At 41.8% G+C, this 27,793-nt stretch overlaps 1 protein-coding gene across 1 annotated transcript in view; it reads left to right on the forward strand.

Annotated features, from left to right (window-relative positions):
• The window catches only part of arhgap15 (Rho GTPase activating protein 15), a 45,865-nt gene extending 20,026 nt beyond the window's left edge, over positions 1-25,839 (forward strand). The window contains exons 8-13 of the mRNA XM_071914583.2: positions 1,305-1,439; positions 2,990-3,088; positions 5,680-5,757; positions 7,283-7,417; positions 16,056-16,161; positions 23,870-25,839. Coding sequence (XP_071770684.1) covers positions 1,305-1,439; positions 2,990-3,088; positions 5,680-5,757; positions 7,283-7,417; positions 16,056-16,161; positions 23,870-24,053 — 737 coding nt within the window. The 3' untranslated portion in view covers positions 24,054-25,839. The remainder of the gene's footprint in view (positions 1-1,304; positions 1,440-2,989; positions 3,089-5,679; positions 5,758-7,282; positions 7,418-16,055; positions 16,162-23,869) is intronic.
• Positions 25,840-27,793: the final 1,954 nt, after the last annotated feature.

Genomic DNA, 27,793 nt, shown 5'->3' on the forward strand with positions numbered 1-27,793 from the left:
CCCAAAGACACAGAAAAGTTCAATTGGAATGAATAATAGAAAAAGACAGCCATGGGAGAGGTGCCTGGAAGGAAGCCTAATGAATAAATAAGAGTGGGAATGGAATGAAGGGGGAAATTCAGCATCAGGTAGCAGTGGCGCCACCAGGCTCTATTTAGCATCCTTATATTTTCCATCACCATCCACCCAAGGAAAAGAAAAATCCATAAAGTGGTAGTTCCCTCAGTGACTTCACACAAATCTGATATCGGAATCAAAGGCATTGCCCCATATAAAACGAGAAGTGATTATCTGTCCAAACGTATCAATATTTTGTGGGATTGTTTTACTTTCATTTTTAATGACCTTCCCTTACTCTTGCCTATTTTTCCCTGAACATATGTTCCACAGCCTCTGTTGACTTCCAGGAATACAGCCATCACATATTCTGTACACTAAATTAATAGATTAATGATTTACTTGGCAATTCAGGGAGATTACTTTTATTGATTTAGCAAGTTAAGCTAGTTTTAAGCTAGTTTTTTGTTTGTTTATTTTTGCAAAATGCTTTCACAAATCATGCTATCTGCTCTATTTTGGACAGATTTGATTATGAGAAGAATTTACCAGTTGTGTTATTTTACGTTTAGGTCAATTTTAGCTGTTTTTGACAATTTGTGGAAAATACTGCATACCTAAAAGTAGAGAAAAATGTCTCTCTTCACCCTATTAATCTAAAATCTTGCAAAAAAGGTAGTCATAGGACTACAAGACCCCCCACCCCCTTACAACTCATCATTTCTGCAGGTTCATTCTGCATCATTCAGCATTCTGATGCTTCATTCTTCATGTCACAGATCCATCTTGAATGATGGTGAAGATAAGTCAGGGACACAATATGGAACTTGCCCGAGTGTAAAAATACACAAGTCTTCCCTCCCACCGCTAAAAAACGCTACACCCCCCCCCCACACCAAACAGGCGTGTCGTCCCTTTAAAGTTAATATCTAGAAATGTCGCTGCGGGCAAAAATGAAAGCGATCGAGGGTTCTGCATCAGTATGTTTCAGCTTCACTCTCAGGCATATTATTGTTGCACTTTCTCTTCTAACTTGGAGACTAAACTCTGCAAGTCCTCTGCTTTGTGGTCTGTTATCGCGACCAGCATTGCTGTAGCGAAAACACCAAGAGATTGCCTGTCTTGATTTAGCCCTAAGTGCAATAGACCTAAAGGTTTAGCAAAGACAAATTACAGTAAATAAAATAGTTTGCCCTACATTTGAAGTTTAATCATTTGCTTTTTCCTTCATGTGTGCCTGTCTGCAGACATGTTCACAAGCTCCAAGCTGAAGCACAGCGTGTCAGACAGCGCGGACAAAAGTGGGGTAAAAAACCGGCTGAAGAAGTTCATCATCCGGCGACCATCGATGAAGACCTTGCAAGAGAAAGGCATCATTAAAGGTGATGCTTTTCACTAATTCAAACATTGACACTCACGACATGAATAAAACACCCTGGAATATGTCCCGACAAGGAGAGACTGTCTGAGAATGCCTCTGTTTATTCATGATTCATGTGTTATGCTTTCACAGGGTTATTCTCGCAAATGGTTATTCATATTGTGATGAACTTGCAATGAACCGTCATACTAAGTTTTAAGAGACTCAATTTTTTTTATAATTGATTGTCACTGTGGAAATACGACTAATCGCTCTTACAGTGATTTGAAAATCGTCTCTTCTCCTCAAACGTCGAAGAACAACAGCGGCAGATAAATGAACTGAATGCATTTTTACTCGAACAAACCGCCGCCGATCCGAGGCAGCTACCCGCCGAAGCCCATTCCTCAAAGGGGTAACTAATTTATTGAGCTCATGGTTGAAGGAAAATACACCATTAAAGGGCATATTTAAGCACATTTGCAATCCTAAGAAGAAGGTAACGGTATTTGGAATTTTCCCCCAGCTTCAAGGAGACCCTTTAATGTTGTGTCCACGGGACAAACGCAAGATCAAAGGGAGGAGGACGTTATTGACGGAATAAATGAAATACTTGTGGATTAAGGAATGGGGCAGGTGGCCCCCAGACTGTCCTTTTTGGCAGAGCTGGTGGGCAAGCCACTTCAGAGAGTGTGCTTCCTCAAATCACGTTCTCTCCCCACCCCCACCCCCCTCCACTCTTCTCTCCTATCATTCTTCAGAATGCAAATTAAATCCATGCGACGGGAGGGTTATTTGAATTCCTTTAGGAGGGGTAATTTTGCTCCATTTCTCTGCCCTCCCTCCCCCCCGCTCTTTTCCCCCCCCTTGCTTATCTTCGCCGAGCGCCGGGGAAGTGCATTTTGTATGCAAAGGTGCCTCGCTCGGAGTCATTTATGTATTTGGTGCACCCTCCCCTCCCCTCCGCTGTATAAACAAGAGAGGGCGATCTTTGATGTTCCACAGGCTGCGGAGAGGCGCGATACCGACGAGAGCACCTCACCGCCGAGCGTGAAAATCAGCCTGTGTTCCATGTGTGCTGGCTAACCCCGAGATGCGTTAAGGCCACGGCCTTTCTGTTCCCCATTTGGCTTGATGAAGTTAGTAGCTGCAGAGGCTTTTGGAATTTAGTGCCTGTTGGGTCGAGTTCAGAGAGCCCTTTCTTCGCTAAGTTAGTTGGACAAAAGTGGAGTAATGAAGCAATGGAAATGTTCGCATGAGAGAAGCGAATGAGGAGCCGCCTCTGTTTAGAGTCGCGCCACTTGGGAGACTCAAGGTTCATGTGAAAAAATGTCAATAAAAAAGTGGATCTGATTTAGTAGATATTCCACTTTTTAACTTAAATTTAGCAGTTGTACTGTTGCAATGAAAGGTGAGATCTGACAAAAAGAACGTAATAATGTCACAGAAGTTTGTAAATGATGTATTAAAAGGTTGACTAAAAAACTGAAAAGCCAATTTTTTTGATATTTTTTTTATGTTTGTGGCTCTGCACAAACTTCTTCTAACAAGTCATAACACTTCACTCTCCAGATCGCGTGTTCGGGTGCCACTTGTTGACACTTTGCGAACGCGAAGGAACCACCGTGCCAAAGTTTGTCAAGCTCTGTCTGGAAACGGTGGAGAAACGAGGTATGTGCTCTCGTACCATTCTGTTGAAAGCTCACATTTGCCAGTTCTTTTATTGTGTATGGGAACGAGATTAAAATGCACGATATCTGTGTGGGAAAGGCTCGAAGAATGCACTTCCCTGTTCTTCTCCTGGATTAGGTTTTGAGATCTTCTCTCAGCTCCACATCCTGGCCCGCGGCCTCTCTATACCTCTCCGACGCTTCATCTCACACAATCGCACAATCTCTGTTTCAGCATTTCATACTGTTTACACTTTCTTTCCATGTTGACATTTTCAAGCTCATTTGACAAGATCCACAGTCTAAAGTGGCTGCTTTAGAAGAAGTGTGTCTCGGTCATTGACTTTTAGCGTTCCAGCACAGTGTGTCTGATCAGCAGTTTCCCAGGCTCCCTAACATAGCTGGCGAGGCAAAGGGGCTGAACCCTGAGGAAAACGCTCCCCAGCATCCCAAATCACTCATTTTTGGTCCCCGTCCAGAATGGAGTCCACTTCAGACTGTTTACAACGCGCCGAAATTGAGAGTGAATTATGTGTTGGTGTAATGGGTCCCGTTTGTGGTTTTGGCTGAACATTTGTTCAGGACTATTAGTTATCTTGGGGTAAAATTGCGGCGGCCCGATAAACTTGCTGAGAAAATAATACTGATTAAGAGCGCCTTTAAACTATGGCAATTATGATTTAGAGCAACTGTTATGTTTACTGATCCATGATGGACTTTGGGCTGTAAGAAAATAAACCTTTCAACACAAGTGAAGCTCATGGCGAGGCGGTGGGGAGAGCTGTGAAAGAGAACGCAAACAAACAACCTTGAACAAGTTGAAGTAGAAAGCAATGTGCCCACATGTATTTTAGCTTCACTTCTATCAGGTCATTCTGACATGGGTCACATACACTGGAGGACGCAGTGTCTCCTTTACTTTCCGCGCCAGCTATATCCTCAAGTTACCCCGGCAGTGACAACGGTACATTCCGTGCCGCTGTCAAACGCATGAAATGTGGACATTCATTAGTGCAATCAATATAAAGGGCAGGGGGAAATGTCACCCTGGCTACCTCTGCCCAGTGTTAGTTTGCTGTGACAACAGTGTCCCGAAAATGAGCTGCAGGAACTGAGCAGGCATCTCATGGAATGTACTCATCTTTCTTATGCACTGGGTCTGGGGGTATGTGGATTACGGTTTGACCGATTTTTTAAGTCTCAGACTGGTATTTTTGTTTTAAAGCTACCGATAGCTGATAGTTTGTGTTGATGTTCAACATCTTAAACATTTTCCATGTCAAAAAATGACAAATATTCAGTGTTTCGACCACCTATTCAGTTATTGTTTCCCTGTTCTCATAATTATGACTTTAAAGTCATAATTCTGACTTTTTTCTCAGAATTCTGACTATTCTCAGAATACTGATTTTAATCTCAGAATTCTGACTTCATTCTCAGACTTTAATCTCAGAATTATTACTTTAAACTCAGAACTCAAACACATTTTTCACATGTGGCCCTAATCCTCTTCCGTAGCAAACTAGTAGTCTAACCTTAATTTGGATGCTTTCATACCTGCAGGTCACATTGCTTTAACTATACAAAGTGTACAAAATCAATATCGGCATGTCTTTGTGTACCTCTAATTATTTGTCAGACCCTATATCATCAACTAAAGCAGTATTACCTCCTGTGAAATGTAACAGGTTTCATTGAATTAATATGATTCCTATGAACACTGTCTTATACAGAATGGCATGTAAAAAACATTGTTCATTTTTAGAGCGGGGACAGTGAAAGCATGACAAGCTGTCGACTGATATTGAGTTGGTTTGGCAGTCTCATCTTGAGTCCTTGGATGCAGCACAGAATGGCAGGCCTACTCTATAATCAAAGTAGTCCTCAAAATCTCACAGTGAAATGGAGCCATATGGCATCGCAGTCCAAGCCCCTGACGAGGCTCACTGACGGTTTATTTTACAGCAGTCAGTCTGAACAATGGGAATCAGAAACCAAGAACTACAGTCTCATTGATACTTAACTGTCCTCTAAATTCATATCCATGCGTGTATTTGGAGCATGTATTTCCTGATTATACTAGACTAGTATATTCACTGGCAATTCTGCTGTAGTCATGAACAATGTGAATCAGAAATCATTGGAAATTCATATCAATCCTATACTGTATATGCCAGTAATGCTGTGCAATATTATATTATACTATACAGTTAATGATTCAACAGCAGTTAGTATGGACAATGAGAATCAGAAATCTAAGGTTGCAATACTTCAACAAGTAGTGCTAACTTCATATCCATGCAATATCAAAGTCATGCATGTATTTTGGTCACACTAAATTATTCAATAGCAGTAAACAATGTGATTCAGAAACCAAGAGCCAGTATGATTTTGATCATTTTTGCCCTCGCAATTAATATGCCTGCATTTTTAAATGTGTTTGTTGATTGTATAATACTGTTTCACTTACATTTCATGTGTATTTCCAGGTCTGGTCTGGAAGCTGATGGCATCCGTCTGTATTTGCATGTGTTTGTTGAACATACTGTAGCAAAGACCATTTCACTTCTCTTTAACATGTACATTTTCCAGGCCTGGACGCCGATGGCATCTACAGAGTCAGTGGCAACCTAGCTACCATCCAGAAGCTGCGGTTCATAGTGGATCAAGGTTGGTTGAACGAGAATGCTTTCCACAACTGCAGTTGTTAGTAAATTGTCATTTTCTGTCAGCGGGTAACAAGCTACACATAGTTTGCCCTCGTTGGAAGTTGGAATTTGACTCTGGTTTTAGTGTTTACCATTACAACAGTTTACCCCAAACATACACACACACACACACACACACACACACACACACACACACACACACAAATGATCCAACATTTCCATGAGAGATGCTCAAGCCCATGGGGATTTCTCCCACAGACAAACAAACGTCTGTACTGCCTAGTCAAAGAACAAGGACAGACCACTGACCTCTTACTAGAATTCAAAAACACTGAAACGCGAAAGCAACCCCCCTTTGGAATGCATGTTACCATATTTTTCGTTCTGCACCTTGTGATTCCCAGCTCAGAGGCTGGATCGCAACACAAGACAGTGCTCGAGAGTGACATCACCGGCATTTCCAGCATTCCGTGCATTTTGGCACGGTGACACCATGTGCCTACTTTCTGTTCCGCCCATTTGTTCTTAACGCGCGTTGTTCCTCCAACCCGCGCCACTTCAGAGACACTGGACATTGTCGAGGCAGAGGGACGCTTACAATGCCTGTGATCGTTTCCATTATGTAGGCTGGCCTACGTTTGCCACATTGCATAGCATACTATGAAAATTCCACGGGGCATATTCAGCCTTTGCGACTGATACTAATTTTCTTTTTCACTCCTCAGCTGAACTTGAAGTGCATTCCAAAGAAAAAAGACAGACTTTCCCCCAAGTGAATCCTTGTGCCGAGGCTCAATAGCCGGGCAACAGTGGGCTGATTAGAAATGAGCTTATAGGTGTCAAGTGGATCCACTGGCTGAGGCTGACTGACGGAAAGTTGAGGCTTCTAGTGTTCGAGGAAAACTAAAATAAGAATGAATGTCACTCAGTGAATACTGTTTTGGAGGTGCAAGTTAAGACTTACGCCAACCGCTTTACAAATTAATACAAATCAACAGCCTTTCGAAAATGAGTTCTCTACATGTGAATTGTTTGGCGGATCCCCTGATACCGCATGATTAGCGCCTTGTAAAGGGTAATTGTCTCAGTAGGTGAAGGATGGCATATTTCCAAGCACAATATACATCCTAATGTGACTTCATGCGGTAGCGAGGCAGCGTCAGACCTCCAGGCCTGTCAGCTTGGCTCTGGCTCACACGGCTTCCCTCCTGTGGCACCGCGAAGCCGCTTTCTCCCTCCGAATCGCTTGTCTACCTGATGGCCTGTGTCACTACCAGGGGCCCTCTCCGGTCTCAGCTCTATTAAAACTGAGTGATTTCAGCGGAGGGTTATATCGCCTCAAACGGAGAGCGACAACATGTGGCGCCAGACCTCTGGGCAGCCGGGGAGGCCCGGCTGTTAGCGAGCGAGCGCTGTTAGCAGGTAAACATTAGCATAGTAATTAGCCCCAGCTAATTCTCCCAATTAAAGCTGTGTTGTTCCCTCTGTCTTCCCTCCTGTCCTCTGCCTGCCTGGTGTTCTCCCAGAGGAGGAGCTTAACTTGGACGGCAGCCAGTGGGAGGACATCCACGTTGTCACCGGCGCGCTCAAGATGTTTTTCCGCGAGCTGCCAGAGCCGCTGTTCCCCTTCCGATTCTTTGAGCTGTTTGTGGAGGCCATAAGTGAGTAAAGCCCAGCTGCATTTTCTGTCAACACCGCTGGTTTTGTGTCAGCTGCTTTCTTTGCCATATTGGCAAGGCTCGCAGTCACCTTGCAGTCACTTCTATTGTTCCAAAGTACTGGCCTGAATACTTCTTTTTTTGCTGCAATTCATTTTCATCATCCCCTCTAATAGCCCCAATATGACATTGATTCTGGCTAATGTGTCAGAATGCTAGTTGATATTCAGCCAATACCATATTTTATGCAGTTTACCCTGCGTTTTACATAGTAACACATTCATTTGGCCCTGCGGTGTATTAGCCTTAATCCTGTTTACAGTGAGTGCCTGTGTTTGCCTCTAGAACTGTTGTCCCTTAAGGCAGCTCACTTAAAGACTAAACTATTTCTCACTCTCTGAGCTGGAAAGGGAGAGACCACTGGGAATTCAGCTGATAAGCAAAGTTGATGTTTACGCTATGTGCACAGGAACAGAGGAGAGATCAATAGAAAGCCTGCCACAATTGGGGCCAATCCAGGATTTTATAAATCGAGTCAAATTCACTTCAATACATTTGAATAGGAATTTCAATTGGAAATGTTAGGGAGATGACATGAATTTCGAAAAAAGTAGAATTGAGGAATTTAAGGAAAATTAGCTGACAAAACTATATGGCATTCTCACCTGGAAAGCTTCAATATAGCAGAAAAGCGAATGACCACATGAGGTTTCATGTGCTTAATTGAATTGAATTCTTCCTTAGATTTAATAGAAATTTAGGTCTGCTTGTTATGGTAATATCAGTTCACAATTCAATTTTGAATTAACCACAAAGCCTGCATAGCACATGTTGTACTGGAATTCAAAATTATAGTGTAATAGCACTAGAATTATGAAAATGAATCACCAGGGATTCCTATAAAACAGGGTCATTTTTGACATTCTATCACTAACATAAATCAAAGTGTTTTTAAAGTGTTTTAATGTGTTTTTCCAAGTGTGTCTCCAAGATCTAAAAAAGTAAGGAAGGGGTTATTTTGCTCACCTCTGAAATTCCCCCAGTTATGAATTAAACCCTGTCTGGGCCAACTGTGTTGGTTCAACGGCTGCTGTGAACCTGGGGTGCAATCCGGGGTCCAGACATAAGCTGTCACCAGATCCTCCAGCCGCTCATGTGTCACCCTCCTGTCTCACGTCTCAGTCAGGCTCCATCAGGCCTGGCCATCAGACCCCCACCCCCCCCCACCCTATCAGCCGGACAGACGACGCCTCTGTGCTAACCTTGTATAAACAATGCCATTAAAGGTCGGAGTCTGGTGCTGAAATGCTACCTGAGCCATGTGTTCCTTGCCTCGGGGTTGAACCGTGGGCCAGCAGTATCAGTTGGTCTCATGTGTGACTAAGGTGTACTCTTATCTGCCACATAACTTCTACAGTGGCTGAGCATTGTATTTGGACAAGAATGCTTACTGTAAAATGTTCAATGCTCTGCTGCAAACCAAGTTGGGTGCGGCCTATTTTTACCGGGCTAACCAAGTTTTCCATGCAGTTTAGAGAAAAGTCTCCTCTATTATCAAATCTGTTCCACCCCGTGCCCAAAAATATTCTCACAGAGACCTTGAAAGCAGATTGCCAACAATCCCAAGGTGGTGGCATAATTTGGCAATAAATATTTACATGCTCGAAATGTAGGCCAGAATACCCACTGGCACTCAAGGTGGTTCCATCCAGTTAATCAGATAAGCATGTGCGTGGCTGATGAGTCGCAGACAGCGTTTAGACAACTAATTAGCAGTGGAGGAAGCCCCTCATAGCAGGAGGTGTAATTAGGCTAACCTGCTACAAGTTTCTCTGCTACCCCAGATCAAACGGCCAGGGGAGGAGAATGCACAGATTTGTGACTAAACGTGGTGGTGGTAATACGGGAGGACGGGTGAAGAGAGATGTTAGCAGATGTTTTGCTGGAGCACCTTAGTTTACATTTCAAACGAGCTATCGTTTTGCGTTGTAGAGAGCGACATCTTTGTGTTGAGCGCAGTGTTCGCGGGTGACGTTTAGAGGCGATGCTGTTCGGTACTGAGGAACCGTTTGGGTCCTCGTCCACTGAAGCCCTTCTTCAGGTTCTGGGAAACATGGAGGTAGATGATCAGCCTATGATAAGAGTCTATTAGGGATTTCATGAACCTACCTTACCCACGTTGCAATCCAGGTGCGATTTCATGAACAGTTCACCTCATGAAAAATCTGGTTCTTAAATTCTCAGTCTCTACATTTTTGTCCCTAGTTCTACTTTGTCTTTGAATGGAAGATGGATTCAGGATTTCTTGAAATATGACCGATCTCTGTTAGCTTATAAAGATCTTAACAAATGAAATAATGCATGGAGGAAAGTGTCAGAGATTGATGGCCTTCCTGATGTGTAGCGTTACCTGAAGTAGCCTCAAATACTTTAGCCGCTAACTTTAGCTCTGGTACGCTAAAAAAATAATGTTAGCTAGTTAGTCTACCTACATCCCATCACATCCAAATAACCTAGCTGTAGCCACTTAGCTAGCTAGGTTGCTAAAGTATATTTAGAAGAAAACGGTTTCCAGACATATGACTATGGATTTCATTTGGGCATAATGAAATGAAGAAAATACTTCTGCTAAAGAGAATCAACAGCAACCTGGCTGAGCCGATCGGCTCATGAGCAGAGGGCAACATCTGTGCCAGGCATTAGCTTGTAAACGGATATGTGTGACTCTTTGCCCCGTGCCCATCTATCACCCTCCATTTAAGACAATGTGAAACGGTCTCTCGGTGGCGATGGAGGAGATGGGTCGTCATCATTAGCGCTGCGGCAGCCATCTTGGCAGTAATGGGGTTGCATTACAGGGGGGAGATCCTCTGGGCCTGGACGGACCCGATGAAATGAGAGGTGGGATGATTATACTAGCTCCACTTCACCAGCTCTCTAATTGAAATCCCCCAGCCAGAAGATAGTGGTGCGAGGTTTGCTTTGCCATAATGTGTCTCTACATGCGGATTTTTTCGTGACACCCAGCAAGACACAGTGTGCAGTTTGACAGACCCACTGCCTTATTATCAGCCTTTTGCAATGATTAAAAGCCATACTGTCATTTCCACTTTAAAGCTTTTGGTAATCATAGTTTTTATGTTATGTAATACAAAGCCATGTTCCACATTGCAAACTAAATACAAACACAATGTTTTGCTCCACCATTTTTTCAGTCCTACACCCCCTTTAATTCCTCTTTCTTTTCCTTTATTCATCCTCTCACTACTTTTGTGCGCACAGATCACAGATGCCTGTTAACTCCTCCCTCTCTCTCTCTCTCTCTCTCTCTCTCTCTCTCGGTTTGGTGAGTTTGTATTTATTTTTTTCTGTGCCGGGTCCTCAGGTGGGGCCCATGCCCTGTTTCCCTTCCCTGTGAGCTGTTCATTCTTGGATGGCTGAGAGGAGCAGCTGTGTTTGCAGGCCATGATCCTGGCACCAACGTAGCAGAATCTATTATTCATGTGGCCCTAGTATCAGAGCGGGGGATCTGGAATCTCCAGCCACCTGTCTCACAGACAAGCCTGCCTTTTTGTTCCCAGCAAATCAATGCAAACACTGATGAATTGAGTTTTATCTTTTTGGAACACTGACATAGATGTCGTTTGAACACCAAAGTTGTTGCTATAATTTGTATTTTTTTTTTTTTTTTTTTTTAGCAAGGGTGTTATTCAAAGTATCACCAGTAAATGTGTAAATTGGCAGAGAGATTCTCCTTTATGTGTGTGTGTGTGTGTGTGTGTGTGAGTGCGCATTTGCGAGTTGTTTATTTTTACTGTATACCAGAGAGTTGACCTCTCTTAACATAGTTTCCTTTTCCTCTTTCTGCCCCTCACCCCCAGTCTCACTCGCAGAAATTAAAATCGGGCGAGCATTCGTAAAAATTGTTATTCTATTAATTCAAAAATGCTAATTAGGAAAAGGCATATTTTCCCCAGTTGTTTGGTCCTTGTCTATGCCCTCAGTAACCATGGAAATAGAGTCATGTGAGTTTGTAACTGGGCCACCCAGGCGAGAACAGATCGTATGAATACTGCTCCACAATCTCAAGCAAGCCAGGGACTTTTGCATCAAACTACTGTAGCTGACTATATTTCCTTCATATTTTTTTTTTCATATTTCTCCACCCTAGTGACACAGAAGTGCAAACATTTTTCAGGAGCATCAGTGAGATCTGTTGTGTTTGCCCATTACCTCTACATATAAATTCATTCCACTCTCACTTTAACCGCTATTGAACATAAATGTACATATATGGCAAATTGGAGAATCTGATATTTGTGAGTATTCATCTGTATGCAAACTGGTTTCAGAATTGCTATCACACTATATCGTAATATAGTAATATTCTACATGCTGCTAAGGCTGGCCACAATTGGGTCAGCTCATCAGAAGCATATTTTATCCAAATATTTCTTGGAGAGGGTAAAGTCCAGCTCCAGCTCCAGGTCATCCTGGGTAACACACCACTTCTTTAACTTCAAAGAGCCGTCATTTACATATGAATTATTGTACATATTTATGATTTGGGTTTTAACGAATGGTCACTATTAGGGGGAAAGAAGGAACTGAGAAGTAACTGGAAATTTACCACAAGTCCCTTTACCTCTGCTGCCCCCCCCCCCCCCCCCCCCCCCCAAAAAAAAAAAAAAATTCTATTCAGTTGATATATCCAGACTTAGAGAGCACAGCAGAGCCATTATCAGTCAGATTGATTATTCACTTATCCCTAATGAGTATTAATTATGTTTGTGTGTTTTTGTGTTTGGGGTGCGGAGTGAAGCCCTTACATAAATATGCAATGATAGAATGCATAAATTCACTTTTGTACGATTGTGCTCGTCTGGCTTTTGTGGGTTAATTGCGCTATCCAGCTACCTCTGATCAAGATGACACCTTCTTCTGCGAAACAGGGCGATTCAATGGTACTTATTAGTTAATTTCTTTTTATAACTCTTTGAAACTCCGCCTCATTTGCATGCAAGTAAGCTGGCCATGCAAATCGTTTGAAATGCAAAAATATATCTAGTTTCTATATTTCATCAAGGAGCTTTTCATGTTTAATAAATTACAGACGCCATCCTCTAAGACTTTGTTATTCATTAACCAAAAGCACACAATTGGGATCCATTTAAAATCTTAATCACAACCTGCAGGATTATTTGCTTTCTGCTAATATTTGCCTTGACGGGGCCTTGGTAAGCCAGTACACTGAGCCTGGAGACGGGCTTGTACGGCAAGCTGTCTCGAAACAAACTAGGTCTCTCTGTTTGTAATGGGATTAGATGCACAGCAGTTTTAGGTGCTGAATGTGTATCTAGTCGCTGTGTCACCGATTGAAACAGTTATCTGGGAATGGGGGGAAAAAAAGAAAACTTGAGGCTGTTGTCTGGTTAATTAATACAATTTACTCAGAATGGAATAAGCAAAGGAATTTGTACATGTTGCGTTTTTTTTTTATTTTATTTTTTATTTTTTTAGTTCAGGACATTCCAGTTTGTCATTGTGTCACTGAGGACACTGTAGAGGAGAAAAATAAGTTAATGCTGAAATATCTAAGAGTTTTTATTATTGTACATTAAGCTGCAGCAGTAGTATGTAATATACCTCGCTCAGCCAAAGTGTTGAAATATGTGGGGGCCTGTTACGGCTCCTTGCGTTACCCCTTGTCATTGTATTGAATTTCATTTCCACATTGGTGTGTTTGTTTGTGTTGTTGTAAACAGACCTCAGTGGGGAGTTGTAATGGTCTCTTGTCATAACAGGCCATAAATCACTCTGCTCCCTCAAGGTGCCCAAAAAGCAGCCTAATGCTGCGGCCTGGGACTCCGCTCGACATGACTAATGTTCATTTAGTCTTCTGCGGGTTAACGTCACTTGTCCGAGACATTTCCTATCGCTCCCGAGCTCCGTCGCCCCCCCGTTTGTAATCGACCCGTAATGATGCTGGTTTTTACTCACTAAAGGACATTCGGAAGATATTAGATACAGTTCTGTGACTGTACTTTGTTCTTGGCATTGTTTGCATTGCTATCGTTTCTAAGTGGTTCCTGCTTTTCTGGTGCATGTCGTTAGTTGAAGTGATTCAGCATATTTAGATGGCACAGTCTTAACATTTCTGCCTGCTTTAAATTAATGACAGTGTCCCCACCATCTGTCCGCAATGGTAGGCTGAGGGGCATCTCCAATATGTCCGCCACCAACGGCAAAGTAATTAATGAATCATGTCCTTTGTGCCAGTAATAGAGACTAGATTAAATATTTCAAAGCCGGCTACTGCTGATAGGTTGTGCGCAACAGCAGATGCTGGCAAATATTGATCTCTTCTTTCAAATCCAAAGCAGAGACAGCACCTCTTCGCGTCGGAAAAGCTTCTCAGAGGAAACTTTGCCCGCTCAGTTTTGTCATTTCTTTACAAACTTAACGGGAGGGAGGAGGGGAAACGATTGCTCACGACTCAGGGAAGCGCTCCCACATTCCAGAGAGCCTCACCTACAGCAGAAGGTCAGGGGCCCGGCTCTCCCTCCCTGAACGTGATGGTCCATCTGTGCCCAACTGGCGGCGGTTGGCACCCGACACGGGCATCTGCCACCTGTGCCAATGCCAGCTCGGTGTACACGCAGACATCTGCTGTAGCCGTGCTCAAGGGGAGCCTCGGCCCTACAACAGAGAGCAGGCCAAACATTGTCCTGACTGTGTCTGCTAACAACCTGCCCTAATGAGAACACGCAGGGCAGACTCCATCAGGCCGACGCCGCTTGACCCGCTGTGGTGAGCGGGGGAAGCGGAGCACGGGCGAGCAGGGGAAACGCAGGGTTATCGCTTAACTGGCGGTGAAGAGGAAAAACAGGTTGCAGCATTCAACAGATGAACGGGTAGAAGCATCGCCTCGCCTCGCTGCGATGTCACTGTGTTTGGCGCTGTTTCACTGCGGTCTTTAAGAGCCAAGGCAACGGGAAGTGAGACACTTCACTTCTCTATAGCTGGGTGCTGTGAAACTTCATGGTGAAAGTTATTTCAGTCAAATCGACTGTTATTTATTGAGCGAGGTTAAAGTCAAAATTGAAGTGAAGATTTGTAATTATTCTCCTATAATCCTCTTTGGATGCAAATGCATTTGCAAAGGCGGGAGAACTTACTTCTGGGTTCTTTGTCTATTTTTTTTACATGGATTGCTGCCATATAGTCATATATACAATATATATACTACATATACCTAAATCTTTATTATGGTAATAATAATACATTTTATTTGTATAGCACCTTTCTAAAAACAGAGAGCTGTCTTACTGTTACAGACAGTAAGACAGTATGCATTTTATAATAAAGCACATTATTGTATAAGCAGTGCTTTTATGTATGTACTGTATATACAGTAATATACTATAAGCTGGTTCAGTTGCTAACATTAACTAGCAAGCCAGTTAGCCTATTCTATTCTGTATTCTCCATAGAAAAGATGAAGGCAGCTGATCAACTAGAGATCACATTCAAATAAACTGAGCATTAATTAGGTCTATATGGCAGTGTCATTAACATACTGGGGGAACTATACAGAATGTGTTTTTTTCTTACAGCTGATCACAGGCTGGTATTGTGTTTATGAGCAAGAGGTATACACAGTTTGACTTAAAAACACCCCATCCTACTCTATTCTCTCCTCCTCTGCTTCTATAAAGACAGATACACGTCTTGGCCCAACTATTCCTAAATAGAATAGATCTAAAGCAGGCAAACATCTGTTCAGATTAACACGCAACGTTGTTTTTTTCTAAATTTGGGGGTTGAAAGGAGCTTGATCCCTGGTATTGATGTCTCTGGGACTGTGAGGACTAAATTGAGGATTTTCCCCCACCCAGATTATCTAGCTCATCTGAATGTGCTCTAGGTTTTTTTTTTTTGTGTGATTACAATGAAGGAAAGTCTTACCAGATTCATCAAAGCAGATGCTCAGAGGAACTGGTGGTATTTCTCTCACCTGATTGTCAACACCCCGCAGGCAAAAAACCCCATTTGCATTAGCATGACAATCCCAGCAACATGATCGATGCTTTCTGTGTCCCAGGGGTTAAAGGTCAAAATGAAGGCCCTCCAATAGAGAGAGGAGCATGATGGTCATTTTACTGACTCCCCAGCATCTGCATTAGCGCCAGTATCTGCAGTCCCATGAGGAAGAGCCTGATAGGATATTCCCACAAGGCCTCTAATTGGTCAGCAATCAAGGCTCATGTTACAGTACAACACAATAGCATCTAATGGCTTCCTGTAATAATCAACCATTTCTACTGAAAGTCTCACTAATACCACTTGAATGTGGAGAAGCGAGGACAATCAGAGAAGCATTTTGTATTGATCCATCTACGTATGGTAAGAACGCCAAGATAGCATTTTAGCAGTGTGGAAGAAACTTCCCTTGTGCTCTGTAGTTCAGGAATTAATTACAGATGGTCAGCATGGCATGACTGGCCATAGTTTATGAGTTACTTTTAATTACCGAGGCAATTACAGCGCTCAAAGTAAGTAAATTAATCAAATTAATTACCGTATCGCAGCTAGCCCGTAATGTCATGCATAAAATGCCGTTTCCTGTTTTCCCGCACAGAAACGAAGGATCCCAAGCAGAAGGTGCAGGCGATGAAGAAGCTGGTCCAGCAGCTGCCCACGCCCAACCAAGACACCATGAGGCTGCTCTTCAGCCACCTGCAGAGGTGAGATCATGGCATCTGCAAGCGTTCCAACCGGTCCTCAACCCACAAACTCATTAGGTTTTAGAATACACAGTAAATCAAACATATTTGATTTATCCTAGCTGTACAGTACCATGAAAAAGTTTGAGTTTTTGCTCAATTTGTTGGGCTACAAAATGATTTTAAATTGAAATTATTTGTAATTTGAAACAAAAGCTGGTAACAGGTCTCAATGGAATCTCAATGGATTTCAGGGTGTGGGATGGATTCAATCTCAGAAAACATGTAGTATAGTATCGTATAGTATAGTATAGAAAAGTATTATAGTATAGTATAGAAAAGTATAGTATAGTAGAGTATATTAAAGTATAGTATAGTAAAGTATAGTAAAGTATGGTTTAGTAGAGTATATTAAAGTATAGTAAAGTATGGTTTAGTAGAGTATATTAAAGTATAGTATAGTATAGAGTATATTAAAGTATAGTATACTAAAGTATGGTATAGTATAGTATAGTAGAGTATATTAAAGTATAGTATAGTATAGAGTATATTAAAGTATAGTATACTAAAGTATGGTATAGTATAGTATAGTATATTAAAGTATAGTATAGTATAGAGTATATTAAAGTATAGTATACTAAAGTATGGTATAGTATAGTATAGTAGAGTATATTAAAGTATAGTATAGTATAGTAAAGTATGGTATAGTATATTAAAGTATAGTATAATATAGCATAGTATAGAGTATATTATAGTATAGTATAGTAAAGTATGGTAAAGTATAGTATATTAAAGTATAGTATAATATTGTATAGTATAGAGTATATTAAAGTATAGTATAGTATAGTATATTAAAGTATAGTACAGTATAGTATAGTATAGAGTATATTAAAGTAAGTATAGTATAGTATAGTATAGAGTATATTAAAGTGAGTATAGTATAGTATAGTATAGTATAGAGTATATTAAAGTAAGTATAGTATAGTATAGTATAGTATAGAGTATATTAAAGTAAGTATAGTATAGTATAGTATAGTGTGGAATGTGAGCTTCACTTATGGGTGGCATTGGAGTCCAGGTCTTCTTGTTTCAAAGAAACAATAAAACAAATACATAAAAATGAATACATTTACATTTCATTGAGACCTGTTATCAGCTTTTGTTGGCTAAAAAGGCAGAATTACTAAAATTTTGAATGGCAAATAATGTTCAAAACCTATACCTCCAACTTGAATATGAGATCTGAGCAGCACAAGATATGAAATGTTGATCACAAAATGTCACTGACACAATTTAGCTCAAGGGGTGCACTTACCTTTGCACGCCCTATTTTTCATTTATTTGAATTTTCTGACTTCATAAAAATATATAGAATTTTCTCATGACGTAATAGAAAACATTGTATAGGTCTCAGACCAAAAAATTCAAATAATTTCATTTTAAAAGCATGTTGTAGCCCAACAAATTGTGCAAAAACTCAAGGGGTGTACAAAATTTTTGACGGCACTGTATATGATTTGTTCTACTTGTTGGGACTTTCATTGACTAAATTCATTCTAAATTCAGAACCCTTCATCTTAAATCCTAACCCTAAACAAACCTTCATTTAAACCCATACCTGGATCTAAACCTGATCCTAATTCTAATCTCAATCCTAAACCCAAGCCCCAACCCTAAACTAAGCCCTCGTAGAAGCGAGGACCGACCAAAATGACCTCGCTTCGCTAAAACACTATCACTCCCAAAGTCTAAAATTCAAACTGGTTCTCACAAGGGCAGCAAAACAGGTACACACATACACGCACACACACACACCAACTGCCACTGTATAAGCCCTGAGTCAGATCTGTTATCCACTATTCTGAGAAGCAGATTGACAGAGGGTCAAACTCGCCGCTTTAAGAGGATGGAGAGGTCGGATGCTCTCCTGCCCTTCCTCCGCACCATCCAGGTCCCGCATGAGGGCCGGGGGAAGTGACCTCAGCGCCGTGTGTGTGTGCGCGAGTCGCCTGGCCCCTGTCCACTCTGCCCGTCCTGGCCAGGCTAAAGGGCCATATGGCTAAACCCACATCCCCAGAGAGGTGTTCTATCCCATCCCTAGCCCTTCTCCATATTTACCAGCCCCGCGCAGGAGGCCAACTGACTCATTTTAGATTTATGAGCCCCTCCCTAACTGGAACATACCCCTTGGCTGCGGCGCGAAAACGTGTTTGTCTGTTTGGTTTCGCATGCCAGGTTCCTCAATTAGTCCAAAGCTCCCTATTCATATTCCTGCAGAATTGCCCTCGGAGGATGGCTGCCGGGGAGGATCTCTCTCTCTCTCTCTCTCTCTCTCTCTCTCCCCTTGCTCCTTTCCCTTCTCGCTCGTTTGCACGATCATCATCTCATCCCCTCTCTCTCTCTTTCTCTCTCCCTCTCTCTCTCTCGCTGACAGACTCTTTCCCTTTCCCTCCCGCTCGTTGAAACACACCTATAGCACGCCTAATAAAAGAAATCGGAGCGGAGAGTGGCTGGAAACGATAGCGGTTCCACCTCCTCGGCTCGCAGCTACCTAGCGCCCGTGGCCGTCGGTGGGTGATCACAAAAGCTGTCAGTAGCCAGCACTGACGCATCGTTTCGTTCACACGCTTCCACTGCGAGCGGTTGCGGGGACGGGGTAAATCCCAGGCAGTGCCGCCAAGTCTGTCCCCTGGCTGCAGAATGGCTCCCCCCCCCCCCCCCCTGCCCCTCTCTCTCTCTCTCTCTCTCTCTCTCTCTCTCTCTCTCTCTCTCTCGCCACGCAAATAATCAACCCGAGAGCGTCTCATGTGACGGGGCGGCAGGAGAATCGGTCCCGAGGGAGCAACTCCAGGAATGGGGAGGGGGGGGGCGCCACACCCACACCTACTGATGTGGCCTAGCCCCTTATTCACTTATTTCTTCTCTCTCTTCTTCCCCCCCCCTCTCTTTCTTCCCCCCCCTGCTCTCTCCTACGCTGGATGCGTAGCCTCTGCCTAATCTAAATTGCACACTAGACCACACTAAATGAGGATCATGTGTGATTTATTTATTTATTTCCGTACTTTATTATTTGCTCTTTTTTTTTTTTTTTCCCCTTCCCAGAGACAAGAACAGGCATAAAAGAGCTCACAGTGTATACAGCGCCCTTCCCCTTGAGGAGAAAAAGGGGGCACTGGGAAAATAATTACAAAGAGAAAAAAAAAAAGTTTTCCATCCCTATCAGATGACCGCAGTTCTTATCAGAGATGTCAGATGAGATTACAAGATGGTACTTGGGAGAGTGTCAGAATATGTGTGTGCGTGCGTGTGTGTGTGTGTGTGTCCTCGTCTCCCACATGAAGCGAGGTTTTTCCTCTGAAACGAAGAGTGTTTTTTTATGATCCCGGGCTTCGCTGAGGGGTTTTATTTCGGTCCTGGCTGGGGCCGGGCCTTTAGTAATGGAGGAGTCTATGAAGTTTTCGACTCCTTTGTTGTGGCTTCGTCCTCTGCCTGTGTGGAACCGGCGTTCCTCTCTCTTTTTTTTTCTTCCTCCCTCTCCCTCCTCCCCAATCCGTGGGGTCTGGCTTCAATATGGAGCTGTGTACTCGCATTGTGATGATGTGGTCAAGGAAACCAGATTCTCTGAAGTGTACCTTCACTTAGCCATTCTATTTCTTCCTTCTTTTTGTGGGTGTTTTTGTCACTGCTGTTCATGGTTGCCATTTACCGCAAGGGTTTTAAAACATCCACAGGCTCAGTTTTCCGTCTCCACTTCTTGCTGACCTTAGAGAACAGTGAAAAACAAACCTTTGGAGCGACCTCGGTATAGGCGTGGCGGTCCTGAGATCAGCGGGTACCCGACCGGAATGGATTAAATCCGTTTTTTCTGGTGTGTGCGATCAACATTTCGCGATCCAAGCGTAAATATTTACCCCCGTTTGCGCACCAAAGATGCTCGCTGGAAACTTTTCAGCACTTGAACTTCGGAGGTATTTTTCGGGTTCGGGTCAGACGCCGGTGCTGTCGGGTTCACGTGACGACACCGACGCTTGCAACCTCTGAGCCATCCTCCTCTTCCTCTGGCTCCTCGGTCCCCTCCCTTCCTCTCTTCCTCCTCCTCCTCCTCCTCCTCCTCCCCCCTCCCCACCTCAATTTATTATCTGTCCCGTGATCCTGAAGGAGTCAATGATCCTGACCCAATTAGCGGGAGCCTTCCAGGCAAGGAGGGAAGAGGGACGCCATCATGGTCCAGCTCCCATTTCCTGTCATGCCCCCCCCACTCCCCCCCCCCCCACACACACACACACTCATACACACACTCAGGAAAAAACGAGATGCTAATTAATTAGCATTGGCATCTTGGGCCGCGCACGTCAGCTTATGTAGGGGATATCAATGGTTCGTCAGTTCACATCAAGAGTCCTGTGGTCACCTCCTGGGCACGCCGGACACTTGCCATTGTGCATGCCACCATGGCTCCTTCCCATCGCTGCGCGGCACTAGTGAACATTAGAATGTTAAGGCTGTGTTTGTGAGGTTGGATGACATGAGAAAGTAAAGTAAGCTGGGTGCTGCGCTGCAAAAAAACCTCCATTGTAACAAGTCATTTTAACCTATTATTGAGTCCTAAAATCAGAATTTTCTCAAAATAAGTGAAAAAATCTGCCAGTGGGGTTTGATCATTTCACTTGTTTCTAATGCAAATCAACTTGTTTCAAGAATTTTGTAGAATCAAGTGTCATTTTCTTGATAGTAGTGCAGTGATCTGCCTTATTCTGACTTGTTTCAACAGACTGACACTCATTTCTAGAAAATTCCTGAAATTTGTCTCTTGGTTTAAGAAAAATAAGATTCGAAGGCCGAATAAGGCCGCGCGGATGGAAAAGAAAAACACAAGGAGGTAAAAAAAAAAAAGACCCGAGGCAGAGGAAGAGGTGGCGAGGGAAGGCAAGGATGAAAGGGAGGGCGCGGTGGAAGAATGGCGGGGAGGACGAGGCACGGCGGCAGCTGCCGTATTAACACCGGCTCCCAGTCGATTGCCATAGAGCAGGAGAATCAGCCAGAGAGCTTAGGTGATGTATCCCTCCTGTGAATATACAGTAGAATTACTTTAATAATTGAGTCTTCTTATTTGAGATCATTAGTGAGCCATTAGGCATGGCAATCCAGACCCTTAGATCATTGTACTGTTCTAATTAAGTTAAAATGCTGATGCCAGGACAGGCATGGAACAGTGATGTACTGTGTACAGGCACGGGGCTTAGGTTAATTGCAGACATAAATGGGAAATTATAGTGTGTACACATTCTAATCAGGTTTCACTTACGCTGCACTCAAGGACACACCCCGAAACACTTAGTCACAGAAATGCACCATATATACTGTACACGCATGCATGCACACATGCTGGCATAGACACTCACTCTCTCTCTCTCTCCCTCTCTCGCTCTTTCACACACACACATACACACACACACACACACACACACACAGGGAGGTTTTGAACTCTTATCATTCTGTCTCGTTTAAACTTTAAAGACGCAGTTTGCAAGTTTTTAGGAAAGTGCCGCCGGCAATCTACATATGTTTGTACCTAGTGGTCATCTTCTGACTAAACCCACTACACACAAGTTTAACCATAGCTTCATTCCTCTGGGAGAGAATTATTATTTTTTTTTTTTCCTAACATGTTCACTAGATTTTGAAAGCGGAGGAACAGGGCAAAAGCAATGGGCCATGGTGTCTGATTCTTCCTTTTTCTGATTCATGTTAAATCTATTTCAATGCAATTCTCAATGTTAATTTCTTACACCTGGACTTTGTTAGGAGGAGGTGAATTCGCGCTTTGCAAGCACCGATAATTGGGTGGTAATGATTCAACGTCCTGCAATTTAACACCCACCTGTAAACTGAGCTTCAAATCTGGATGCAATCAATGCAACTTGCCCACAACAATTTCTAGCAATTACTCGGCTTTTATGCATTTTATTTCCAGCTTGATGACACTGTGTGACGCATGCATATTCCATAAACTACTAGAAAGAAAACACCATAACAGAAAATAACACAATGCTTTATAGTAGCGATCGTTCTTTGCAGACTGACTTCCATATATTTGCGTCTTTAGTGTTGCAGTGTTATGAATTCACCGCGCATTTATTTTGACATTATAGACTGGAGGCATATTTAAAAGGAAAATTTCATTTCTTAGCTCAAAGTGAGATGAGGATAATTATTCATAATGATTGTGTCAGTGTGGATGATCATCAGGACTTTGCTTCATTAATGAGGTTAAGGAATATGCATGGCACGCGTGTGCTCAGTCCATAGTGTAATGACATATGGCAGGGCAAGATGTTGGCTATCACATGCAATTAACCATTTAAGAGCCAAGTTTTCATAGGTAACAGATACATCCTGATTTTGACCTTATTAGAAAAGCCCTCAGAGGGCATGAGTGTATTTTTATGTTTTACACTTCACTTTTTCTACATTCTAAAATACAGCTTGAACTATTGTTTCGATACAGAAAACCCACTGCATATTGTTAGAAACACAAGACAAGGGAAAGAAAACATTTTTGCAATAGCGTACATGTGTAACAAATCTAAGCAATAACAGTATGTGCTAAGAGGGCAGAAAAATTTACAGCTTGTGTTTTTGCTTTGTGTTTTATGACATGTAAGCCATAGATAACATCACTTCAGTTCTCCAAAATACCAGCTTTAGACGCCACAGCGGCAGAGACGAACACGCCTGGCGCGCTGACAATACCTTTTGGATGCAATTATGCGCTGAGAGGCCCTGTGTGGATCCGTTTTGGGCAAGGAGGGACTCGATCCCACCTCAGAACGCTTCGTCAAGAGCCCACTGACAGCTTGGAGAGCGGCCCTGTGCCGCAGTCCTTCCATCCCGTTCCAGGCCTCACTCCATAACGGGCCCAGAAGCCTGTGGGCTGCCTCCTCCATGGAGCTGGTCCCCCCCCAGCCTGGCCTGCCTCTGTCCCCCAGCCAAGCCTCAGCACAAGGAGAATGCTGCACCCTGTCGCTAGCTTCTCCCCGCTCCACAGCACACAGCGCGAGCCAGTCCTCAGATACTCCCTTCCCTCGGCTTTAAGGTCTCCCTTTTTAATGGAACACCTTCCCAAAGAATCGGTTCAAAGGGGGAGGACAGTTCACACCAACGCACATTGTTCACTAGAGTCCAGTTGTGTAGCTTTCTACCTTCGTGACCGGTTCCCCGACCACAGAAAATGTAGTCTTACACGAGTTGAATGTGGATCTCGGTTCCCTGCGCCAACTTTTTTTCTGGTTTCCTTGCCTTTTCCAGACTCCCTGCGCTAAACCTCCGTCCACATTACTTTTAGAACTTTCCCCGTCGAGTCAATGGATGTTCTGCAATGCACACCACCACTGCTGAATTTGTGGTGTGGGGAGAGTGAGTGGTTTTAGTTGTGGCTGAACCTGGATCTTAGAGTACCTAAAGCTGGGTTCACGAAATGATATACCAGCGTTGCCAGTATTGAAACGAGATACACTTTCAACAGGGGCCATTTAAGGGTAAAAAACGACTGTGCTGACAAACCTGAAGAAATAATATAGATGCGTATTGAGAGCAGTAGATGCAGAAATGTGGCGTTTGCCAAAAAATGCATCTGACCTTCACTCACCCCAGATCTCTCCACTTGAAAAGCTATGTTTACATTCAATTTACAAATGCACACAACTAAAATTTTGTCCTTTTTTGTCAGGGTCCTGGTCTATTCAACGAAAAACCTAATGTCAACCCAGGGAATCAGCATCGTCTTTGGCCCGACACTGATGTGGCCGGAGTTGGACTCGGGGAACATGGCAGTCAACATGGTCTACCAGAACCAGATAGTGGAATTCATTCTCATCGAGAGCCAGGAGATCTTCAGCCTCAACAAGAAATAGTGTTGTGTGCAAGTTGTGTTTGTTCATCAGATGGTGCCGGACTGTAGATATTTCTGTCATTTAGTCTATTATTGAGTCCTAAAATCGTAATTTTCTTAAAATAAGTGAAAAAATCTGCCAGTGGGGTTTGATCATTTCACTTGTTTCCAATGCAAATCAACTTGTTTCAAGAATTTTGTAGAATCAAGTGTCATTTTCTTGATAGTAGTGCAGTGATCTGCCTTATTCTGACTTGTTTCAAGATACTGACACTCATTTCTAGAAAACTCCTGAAACAAGTGAAACTGCATTGGAAACAAGTGGAGTTATCTCTCCTCACTGGCTGAATTTTACTCTTTTAAGAAAAATAAGATCTGAATGACTAAAGACTAAATGACTTGTTAAGATGGACGTTTTTTGCAGTGTGAAGATCAAAAAGAAGCATTGTGACTGAAGCTCTGTTACTTCAGCTCAATTCTCAACAAGTGTCCTTGTCAAGAGTGAAAGAGTTGCTCACTCAGTATACTCAAGTCCTTAGAAATCATTAAGATTTTGTGCACACTCCAAAATTGTTCTCCCCCAAAAATTAATGCAATGCCTGTTTTGGCGCGGACTGTGAAAATAATTTGATGGTTCATTATCAGCCCAAAGTTTGGGGATGATCCTTTTTTAATTAATACCAACAAAGCTACAATTAGTTAAGGGAGTTTAAGTCCAGAATGACTGTGTTTTATTATACGTGACAGATCTCATTGTACTCACCGCTGTAGCCTTACGCCTAAAAATAATTTAAAAGTAATAAGTATTAGTTTTAAATTAGTCTAAGTTTTAAAATGTGAGTTTTAAAGTTGTGTGTAGAGGAGAACAAAGTCTAGTCGAGTGCAGTAGCTGCAGTAGAGTCGTCATAATTAGACAAGACAAGAAATGGTATCGTCATTATGTGGATGAATCTGTGTATCCTCTAAATGATTATGCCTACTTGCTACTGTTATACTGCAACTAGTGTTATTGTGTCATTGAACAGGAGGGTTTGCACCTCATGGTTATGAGTTTGAATAGTTATCTTGAAAAGGGAATAATGGTCTCCACATACCGAATTGAAATGTAATTTAAATGTAATTCATTCTTTGTCAACATTTATATGTCACATACTGTATCTGTGATGTAATGCTGAATTACAGTATTTTTTTTATTTTTATTTTTTTTTTGTAGTCTGTATTTGGCCTTTGTAAAGGCATATATTGATAAAAATTAAATAACCCTTTATCAATGTATAGTAGAAATTTAGAATATCTTTGTTTGAAACTCTTCTGTCCCCGTTTGAATTTCTGCACTGCTGATTTCTTCTTTTTATTTATTCAGTTTTTTTTAGGTTAAGTCTTGCTGTGATTAAGAAAACGAAACAGGGAGACCCGGGCAAGATGACAGCAGCGCATCAAGTTACTGACAAAACAAAACCACTTAATATGAAACACCAACACACTCTGACAGTATGCCAGTGAAAGTCTTGAAGAGAGAGGGCATGCAAGACATAGAGACAGAGAGAAACACAACTGCTCTTTCATACATTGTTTTGTTTTTTAATATATTTTCTCCCACTCAAAAGTGACATTGATTGGTCGATTCTTATCATAAAACAGGACATAATTTGATCTTATAATTAACCATAATGGCTCTGTTGTATTTAAGGGAAGTGATTCTGGCCACTGGGTGAAAATTACCTGACGTGAATAATAATCATATATACCAGTCAAAAGTTTTGACACACCTGACTGAATGTACTGTGTTTCTCATTCTCTTAAGCCATTTTGATCTAATGTGTAAATTTTTTAGCCAAATATAAATAGTGAAGTTGATCCTATGTATGAATTTCTTTCCAAAGCCTTTGCCTTTCCATCAAGGCAAAGGGCGGCTACTTTAAAGAATCTAAAATATAAGATAGTTTTGACACTTTTTTGGTCACTGCATAATTTCGTTTGTGTTCTTTCATAGTTTTGATGTCTTTAATATTATTCTAAAATGTGGAAAATAGTAAAAATAAAGAAAAATGTGGTGTGTCAAAACTTTTGACTGGTAGTATATATATATATATATATATACATATATATATATATATATATATGTATATATATATATATATATATATATATAATAGGTAATGCTTGTTGTACTTACTCACTTTAGTCAATGCCAGGACATGTTTAAATAATACATGAAGAGTTAGGGTTTCAATGTAGACAATACATTGGCATTAACAAATGCATAACATTACTTAATGCAGTTGTTTATTGTGTATTTAATATGAAGTCATCTTTGTTAATGTCACTGTTCATGCTTAATTCATGTTAGTAAACACATTAATTAACATTAACAAACATGTATAACAACATTAATTTATGCAGTTCATGTGCATTTAACATTAACTAGGCCTAATCTTTGTTAATGTTGTTATTCATGTTTAATTCCTGTTAGTAAATGCATTAGTTAACATTAGTTAACGCACACTTCATGTAAAGTGTTAAATCTGTGATGGTTTTATTGATTGAAATTTTTATTTGCGCCTACTAGTATACCATGAGGTCACCATTAAAGATACACTGTTTTCCAGTTAGTAAAAGTAATGCGATATTGATATAAAAAAAAATACAATAAGTGTGTACATACTTCAGCATATAAAATTAGCTAACAAGGTGAAAAAGTCATTTTTCATTTCATTGTGAATTCAAAATGGAATCAATGGTCTAAAAGGTCTGTTTTAGGGAAAATATGTAGAATTCCAGTAGAGGGCTGTCAGGTGACATAAACATTGTTGCCAACTTGGTGACTGCTAGATTTAGTGATTTTTCACACTATTTCTCCAAAGCAACTACTGACAAACCTATAGCAACTTTTTTGGGCCATGGGGAACAATGTTAATGTTGACTCCCAAAGCATTTGGCAACACATTTGCATGACTGATGCCGATTTCCGCTACTTGCTTGTCTAATCCAGAGGTCTGATGATCACAGCGCTTCAAATACAGAGCGTAACTCCCCCTCCCTTCGTAAAAGCAGGAAGTGCAGCAAATATATTAACATGCAAATTAGCGGATGATGTCATCTGGCGACTTCTAGCGAGTTTTTGGGCAGCCAACCACTACATTCCTTGAAAAAGAGTTGGCAACACTGGACATAACACACCATCTGCCGGCCATGTTCAAGGTTCACAGCTCTTGGGCAACTGTGGCTGTGAACAGTTGATTGCCTTTCGATACGTTCAACTTGCCTGTCTCAAAAGAACTGAATAGACATGGTTAATTTCTGTGCTGTTTTTATGGGGAGCTGATCATTTCATCACAGATACATCTGACTGATTTTGTGTTTAGATGTCAGCTTGTTAGCTAGCAGCTAACTAACACTGGCTTTTCTCTTCCAGTCTTTCCTGTCTCTCTCCACTTTTCACTATTTAATAAAAAAATATAATATTTTTCAGATGTTCCATGAAATAAAATATATCAGCTAACATCACCTTTGTGAATTTTTGTCCTTCAATTACTTTTTATATTGATCTTTGCTAGCAAAATGCTAATTGTTTGGGAAAGGGGACTACTACAGTTGTTAGTCTGTAGCTAGCAACAACTGGAAAACACGACAATTGCAGAACTAACAACTAACGAGGACAAGGCAACTATTACTATATATGAACAACTATAAACACTAGCCTACTCAATGCAACAATATGAGAATATTAATAATTTGAATGTACAACACAGTCAGGACAAG

The sequence above is a fragment of the Centroberyx gerrardi genome, chromosome 10 (assembly GCF_048128805.1).
Source record: "Centroberyx gerrardi isolate f3 chromosome 10, fCenGer3.hap1.cur.20231027, whole genome shotgun sequence".
Classification (NCBI taxonomy): domain Eukaryota; kingdom Metazoa; phylum Chordata; class Actinopteri; order Beryciformes; family Berycidae; genus Centroberyx; species Centroberyx gerrardi.